The 8,136-nt window shown below is 48.5% G+C and overlaps 1 protein-coding gene across 1 annotated transcript; it reads right to left on the reverse strand.

The window, feature by feature from the left end:
• Positions 1–6,909: 6,909 nt before the first annotated feature.
• Positions 6,910–8,125, reverse strand: LOC119294814 (HMG-Y-related protein A-like). The gene has a single exon (XM_037573086.1). It carries the CDS (start codon positions 7,992–7,994, stop codon positions 7,383–7,385), a length of 612 nt encoding a protein of 203 aa, XP_037428983.1. The 5' UTR covers positions 7,995–8,125; the 3' UTR covers positions 6,910–7,382.
• Positions 8,126–8,136: the final 11 nt, after the last annotated feature.

An 8,136-nucleotide genomic window follows, 5' to 3' on the forward strand; every position in this document is an offset into this window, starting at 1 on the left:
GGAGGGAGGGAATGGCCGATGGGTGGGGAGGAGGAAGGTGCTTTAGATCTCGGGCAAGAGGAGATCTGGGTTTCCAACGCTGCTGAGGTGGTGAGAGGCGGCGCCGCCGTTGGATTCTGGGGAAAGGCGATCTGAGCCGTCGGAAATGGTGCGCCCGAGTTGTCAGTCACGCGCTCGCTTGCCGCAATGCTAAGATAAGCGGTTTGGCTATGACCAATTTTTGGTAGAGTACGAATTATAAATTTCATGCTTAGATAAGTGCTTGCCTCTTAGCAAATTCTCCCTCTGTAAAAAAATGTAAGACACTCTAGGTAACTAAAGTACCTACGCAAGGTCGAGGAGGGTGCCCATGCCGGAAATGGAGTATTTTGTTTATTTTCTAGATTGGATTTTTTAAATATAAAATATTGAGTACAACGTGTACTTTCATATCTACGCATCCACCATCACACACACACACTTCGTATAATGCCTTCCAAAGCCTGCAATCGCGGAGCTTTAAGATTGATCGATGTCGCCACTAGCATCTCGATATCATGAAAGTATCACCTCCTACTGAAAAGAAAATGCTTTGATCGAACAATAAGATGGTAAAAGCTATGATTAGATCCCTTGTTGGCTCGGAGTACAAGTACCCTCCTAAACATCCAACTATGGATTGGTTCTCGTGTGGAATCGAATTTGTATCGGAAATTACATCGGTACAAATTCACATAAAGCACCAAATGGTATTTGTATTGGTGCTTATTCCAACATGAGTGCTAAGAACTACTACTCCCTTTGTAAAGAAATATAAGAGGAGTAAATTAAATGATATTATATTTCTTTACGGAGGGGGGGAATTAAAGTGGAAAAGGGTCCCACGCCCTATACGTCACTGGCGAGAGACGGGAAGGGGAGGGGCTCACGGGTCAGCCCGGGCGTTCGGTCTATTCGGTTTGTTCGGTCCGGTCTTTTCGGTCTTTCAAAAATTCGGTCTTCCATAATTGAAGACCGAAATAATTTTGGTCTTTTCGGTTTATCACTATTCGGTCTTCGGTCTTTAATATTCGGTCTTCGGTCCCGACCAAACAGACCAAATTAATTTCTACAACTTAGATTTATGTTACTTCAAGTATCATATGCAAACTGCATGTACTACCGAGATGTATGCATATATAGAGGTGCATGTGTACAAAGACAACAGAAGTGTATATAGAGGTGCACGTGTGTATAAGAAAAATTCAAACAAGTAATAGTTGTTTGTAATCTGGACATCACAGAACATGAACATCACAAAATTTGTACATCACAGAACATGAACATCACAAAATCTGGACATCACAGAACATCACAAAATTTGTACATCACAGAAATGAACATCTGAACAAAATCTGGACATTACAGAACATGACACATCACAAATGAGGTTAACCATGACCAAGCCATACAATATATACAGATTTCTGGCCGCACACTTAACATCCTCTTTCCAGAATTTTAATCCCAATGACGCCACTTATACAACTTGACCATCACTATCCTCGTTGTTCTATCTTTCTTCTTTGTCTTCTCTGACCAAACTTTTCATCATTAATTTGATGCACATAGAGAGATCAGAGATGAAGTTGGCTTACCTTCAGTTGTGATGAGGTGGAGCATGGGAATAGGACAGTAGGCACTGAGCTAGCGACCAATGTGGAAGAGGGCGAGGTGGTGAGAAACTGCAGATTAGATGGTGATGACGAATTGCGAGGCGGAGCACGGCATGGATGGCCGCGTCAAGAGCGGTGAAGCGATGGGGGAGGGTCGAGGTTGGCAGCGCGGCGCGACGGACGGGGCACGGCGGTTGGCGGCTTGATGCTGGTCGTCAGCGCCTCACCGGTCCTAGGCGCGGCTCCAGGCGCCGGCAGGGCGCGCGGCGCGCCTCGGTGCGGCGGTCACGGGCTGATGGCTCGCGAGGGTTGAGGCATCGGGCCTCAGCGGTGGGCGGCGGCTAGGGTTCGTCGCGTGGGAGAGAAAAGAGGAGCGGCTGCTGGTTGCTGTGAATCGTGAGGTGAGGCTGAGGACGTGCGGTCTGTGTATATCTCGCTCGTGACTTGGGCTGGCCGGATGGGCCTTTGCTAAATTCTTCATGTGGGCTTTTATTATTAATTCGGTCTATACGGGCTATTCGGTCTGGAACATAGCAGGACCGAACAGACCGTAAGTATTTCGGTCTTCTATCTATTCAGACCGTTTTATATTCGGTCTTTTTTAGTTCGGTCTTTTCGGGTTCGGTCTCGGTCTTTTTGGGTTCGGTTTTCGGTCTTCGGTTTTTATGCCCGGGGTGACTCACGGGTAACAAAATGAGAGGGCGTTGGGGGAGAGGGGCGGAGAGTTGATCTGTTCTAATAAAAATACATGCATCATGTTGGTCCCTTCTCGGGCGGTCTTGTTCCCTCTTATCTTCGGTATCCGGTTTGTTCTTACTCTGTGCTTCCATTCAGATTTGGGAGCAGGTCATCTGGAAGTTGAAGCAAGCTGGTTTGGAGGAGGCCCATGGCTTCATGACTAGTTCCCGGTGTCTCTCTCATCTCGATTTGTTGATGTGTTATTTTTGCTTTCTTTTGTACACTGGAGAGAGCTCGCCTTATAGTGATAAACATGATGGGATCATATCCAGCTTCTCTTCGACATCCATCGTAGCCCCCTTCCAGGATTTTTGGCCTTGAATAATTCTCTCATGCTTTGACCCAAACCTTCAATTTCCACTCGACGGCCTCTACTTTATCTAGCGGCGCTTCCTCGGTGATAGGCGATGGTGATCATCCAAGTTGTTTGAGGCCAAGCTCGTCTTCTCCCTCCAAACCCTATATGGAAGGATTTGCTAATGGACTATAGTGTTGTTGCTCTTCAACATTTGACGGTTACGACCTCGGGCTTCTGTTCATCGGCGTTGGCAGTCAACCCCTTGGTCGGCGGACAACCAGACTCATCAGCACTTGTCCGCCTTCATGGTGGCCTGGAGGTCGACGTGTCGCTTTCTTTGTGATAGTTGTTTACACGTGCCTCTTCATGGCAAAGTTGTAATTCAATTTTTTTATGTTTTTTATTTTGCTTGTACCTAATCGTCTGGGTTCTGGCCCAGTTTGCAATAGGCCTTTCCACTATAACAAGAGGGACCTCCTATTTTAGCGCGATGCACTCGGGCGAACAAGCCAACGCGCGCCCTTTAAGGCCTGCCCATGTGAGGGACGGGGCACCCATTTTTTCTATGTGTTTTTCTTTTTATTTTCTGCATTTTATTCTTCTTTATAATAATTTGGGATTTCAAAATATATTGGAAATTGTTAAATTTGGAAAAACAAATGTTCAATACATCATAAAAAATTTGAAGATCCAAAAAATGTTCGCATATTCCAAACTTGTTCATGATTTTGAAAGAAATGTTCAGGAAATCAAAAAGAGTTAATGATCTAAAAAAATGATTGCGCATTCAAAAAATGTTTCCAAATTTGAACAAATAACCGAATTCAAAAAATGTTCGCTGATTCAAAAAATGTTTACCATTTCAAAAGAATGTTCACAAGTTTCAAAACAATGTTCACAATTCTAAAAAATGTCACGAATTTGTAAAAAAATGTCACGTATTGAAAAAATCTTCATGATTTCATAAAGATGTTCGGGAATTAAAAATGGCCGTGTATTTGAAAAAAATGTTTATAAATTAAAAAGTCATGAAGTCGAAAAATGCTCATGATTAAAAAAAAATATTAAGAAAAAAATGATCACGAATTTAAAAAAACTATATACTAAAAATGTTCTTGAGTTTAAAAAAATATGTTCACAATTTCAAAAAATGTTCACGGATTTGTAGAAAATGATAGCAAATCCAAAAAAATGTTCATGACTTCAAAATATTTCTTGCGAATTTGACAAATGTTCATGATTTCAAAATGATGTTTGCGAATACAAAATCTTCATGATTTCCAAAATCTTTTACGAATTCAAATTTTTTTCACAATTTTGAAAGATGTTTGCAAAAAGAAAAAAGGAAAAAGGAAAGGTAAAAACGAAAATAAAAAACAAACATGAAAAAAACTTAAAAATAAATAAAAATAAAAAGGAAAGACAAAAAGGATAAAAAGAAAGAAAAAATAGGAGAAAAAACAAAGGAAAACAGGTTCAAGGAAGGTTCTAGAACCTTCCCAAATCAGTGGAAAGAACCCAGCATGGGCAGGCCCATACAGAGGACATACGCATGTTAGGGGCACGCACGACCTATGCGCCAAATAGGACCGGCCCTCTATGGAGGGCAAGTTTGCCAGAAAAAACATGAGTGCTTGACATGGGGTTTGATCCATGTCGATCATGGTTTTATTCTAAGAATGGATTTTTCCGCCGATCTTACACTTCTAGACCAAGATCTAAGATTCTTACATCATGTTATTTGCTAAATCTTGGTCGTGCTTCTTAAAATTGTGAAACTGCAAAAATTCATACACACTCGTAGGTTCGGCGACTTCCCTACCGCATATTTGTCCGTAGGGTGAAAACCTCATATCTCATACTCCCTTCGTTCCTAAATATTTGTCTTTCTAGACATTTCAAATGACTACTACATACGGATGCATGTAGACATATTTTAGAGTGTAGATTCACTCATTTTGCTCCGTATGTAGTCATTTGTTGAAATGCCTAGAAAGACAAGTATTTAGGAACGGAGGGAGTATTTGCCAAATCGAATGACAGTAGCTGCTCACTGCTCACGGCGTCCCTCCCTCCTTGGAGACCTTGACATGATATGCTGTTGTGAGGAGGGAGCGTCGCCTTGGAGTCCTGGACATGATATGGTGTTGTGAGGACCAGTTTGAGTATGTCACTATTGCCACTTTGGGAAAGCATCACTGGTCAGGGTGGTTGTCAATGTTCTCTTCCTGTTCAGATAGGCGTACATCTATCGGAGGTTTGCCTTGCTAGTGCAGCTTTTTGGTCTGACGATGCTTCAAGTTTTGCAAATTAAGTATAGTACAACAAGTTTTTCATCAACGGATCATGTTGTTCCACATAATACTCCCCCTTCAGCTTCATCCAACAGTGTGTGCACGTAAATGATCGTCCCTCTATCTTGTGGTATACCACGGCAGCGCGTGCGGGCTACATACAATATATACACCAACATTGAGTGAATGATTCAATCAACAAGTTGGGCAAGAGGAAGCAAAACTTACGGTCTCATCCTTTGCCACATGCAATGGCCAGCTTTTGCCTCGAGCTGACGAACCATGTCGCAATACTTGGTGACGCTGGCCTGGATAGTGTACCAGCAATACGATAACGACCTCAAGTTGCGTAGTTGAATGATGTACATGTCGTAGGATGCAATGTGCTTTCGTGCGTGAAACTTTTCATGCATATGCTGCCAGAAAGGCTCCCCTCTACTCCTGCCTACGTAATCCGTGAATACGGCCAAACACGCATCGGATAACAACTCATCCTCCATGGTCGAGTAGCTCACCATCCTTCGTACTCTAAAAAATGACATAGCATTTGAAAAAAACTCAATGACATTTGACCAAACACCTACGGGTGTGGTGTCCGGGCAGAGTGTACCTGGATACGAACAGCTCGAGGGTGGACAGCTCTGTTGTAATGGCGAGCGAGCGCGTCGGTGCTGGTTGCGGACGTCCGGCAATGCCTCTGTGGCGGGAGGAGATGTACAACGGCGGCGGCGGAGGCGGAGGTGGAGGATGCGGATGCAAAGTAAGGGGGAGAAGGAGTGAGTGGAAGGTAATGAGACCGGGAGGGGGAATGGGTGGGCCGGGGGTGTCTGTTGTCCGGACTCCCGTAAACCTCCCCTCACTGTCTCTAATTTGCGGGAGAAAACGCATCCGGACCGCGCCTTGGACCAATACAGGCCCGCGTTGGATGCCTTCCGCGGTCCGTACGGTTCGCGGGAGATGCCCTTAGGTTCGCGGGAGATGCCCTTAGGCTCTCTTCTGGCGGAACTTGTTTTGCACGGTATGTTTTTGTGTTTTCTTATAAAGCGTGCCAATCCTCTTTGATTTTTCAGGAGGAAAAGAACATTCGTGGATAGGTTGAGGTGAAGAACTAGGAAAGTGAACTGAGCGCACGGCAGTTCGACGAAGCGGTCGTAGCTTCACGACGAAGATGCGCCCATACGCTGTCGTCCCTTTCCCAAGTTGCGGTTTGAAACAGAGTAACAGAGGGTTTGAATCACCAAAGAGATCGCCCAAGGTTGCTGTAGCAGGGGAGAAAAGTGAGGCGGCAGAAAGAGCCATCGGAATACACCATCACTGAAGCTTTGCCGATGCAGCCAAGCCGCACACATTCCCAGCTAACTCGCGTTTCTTTCAGAGCAGGTACTATGATACATCTCCTTTTATTTCTTTTGATGACTAGTATTTTCGGACGGAGGGAGCAAGATCGAAGCCATTTCGCTCAACTCGAACGAGGAAGAAGACGACGCGAGCAACTCGTCTCGAACTCAGCACCGCATGGAGCCATGGCTGCCGTCACCACCGTTGGGATGACGGAATGAAATTGGATTGAACCGCTCTTTAACCAGGGAGATGATAAAGCACCGGAGCCCGGGCCATGTCGTGCTCACCCATCTTTCTCTACCTGCATTGATGCCAGCCATGAACATTCTTAAAACTACCTAGGACTGCTACTCGCCTAGTACTTCAGCGTCGCCATCGCCAGCACAACAGCATCCGATCGCCGGCTGATCCGTTTTCTCTCCGGGGACGCCTCCCCGCGTCAGCAGATCACCAGATTCTGTCGTGCACCAGCATCTCGTTCGCGGTCCAGAGAACACCGCGGCGGAGGCAAGGCATATCACGCGTGATCCCGGTCCTTGCACAAGGGACAACATGCTCCATTGGGCAAGCAAATGTTTGAAATCATGCAAGAAATGGAGCAGCGTTCACTTGCAAATGCATTTTAACAGCTACTGGAGAGCAGTGTTAACATCACAGATCGACAACCGGAAACCATGGGAGATGGAGGTCAAAAGGAACAAAAATCAATGTGATTCACGCTTGAAATGAACTGAGAAGAGCATCAATACAGTCACTGGAGCAGAAGCAGACGCCTCGGCTCGTTGTGTCCTCCTGGTGGAAGGAAAGGATCGACTAAGTGTGCGCTGCGCTGACAGAGATACAGAGAGATACACCGTCCGTCGCCGGGGGAGACGACGCGCCCTCCGGCGACCAACACCACACCACGGACTGAAACACCACCCACACTCGCTGGACAGACGCTGCTGCTGCATCGTCTCGTCTTCCACCTCCAATTAGAACAACACGAACGGAGAAATGACCCCCACGCTGAACAGAACGGACGGACACCAGGCACAAAGTGGAAATGTTAGCTCGCTCGCTCCGGCCCGGCCTCGCTCACACGAAGCCGACCTCGGCGAACTGCGGGCGCGGCTTGGCCGCGGCGGAGCCGGGCCGCGGGACCGGCGCCATGCCGTCCGGGAGCGGGTTCTTGCGCGGCCGGCCGCGCGGGCGCGGGATCTTGGGCGGCGCGTCTGGGTCCCGCGGCTTGGGCGGGCGGCCCCGCCGGCGCGGCGCGGTGGCGACGGCGACGGCGACGGCTAGTCCGTCGCTAGGAGGGGCGCCGATGATGGCGGGAGCCCCCACGGGGTAGTAGCCTGGCGGGCGCACCTTCGGGGGCCGGCCGCGGCCGCGCTTGGCGGGAGGCGGGGGCGGCAGCAGCAGCGGCGCGTCGTCGGAGGATTCGTCGTCCTCCTCCCCCACCTCCGCCTCCATGTCCTCCTCCTCGACGGGGGAGCTGGAGGGCGGCGGGGGGAGCGCGTACTTGCCCCCGGCGACGGCGACGAGCTCGGCGGCGGCGGACATGCGGGAGAGGTGCGCGGCGACGAGCGCGGGGTGCGACGGCGGGAGGTCGCCGCCGGCGCCGTGGGCCGCCTCGATGCGGCGCGCGATGGCGGCCTGGCTGGAGCCGTTGGGCTCCCGGAGCGACGCGATGGCCTCCACGATCATCTGCACCCACCACACGGAGCCAAAAGAAGTCAATTTTCCCAGATCGGTCGGGGGCCGGGCCGCAGATCTGGGGAAAGAACGAGGCGGCCGCGGCACCGGCGGCTAGGGTTTAGATAGGAGGGGCGGCGGGTGCTTGCCTCGG

Source organism: Triticum dicoccoides, chromosome 4B, assembly GCF_002162155.2.
Source record: "Triticum dicoccoides isolate Atlit2015 ecotype Zavitan chromosome 4B, WEW_v2.0, whole genome shotgun sequence".
Lineage (NCBI taxonomy): Eukaryota > Viridiplantae > Streptophyta > Magnoliopsida > Poales > Poaceae > Triticum > Triticum dicoccoides.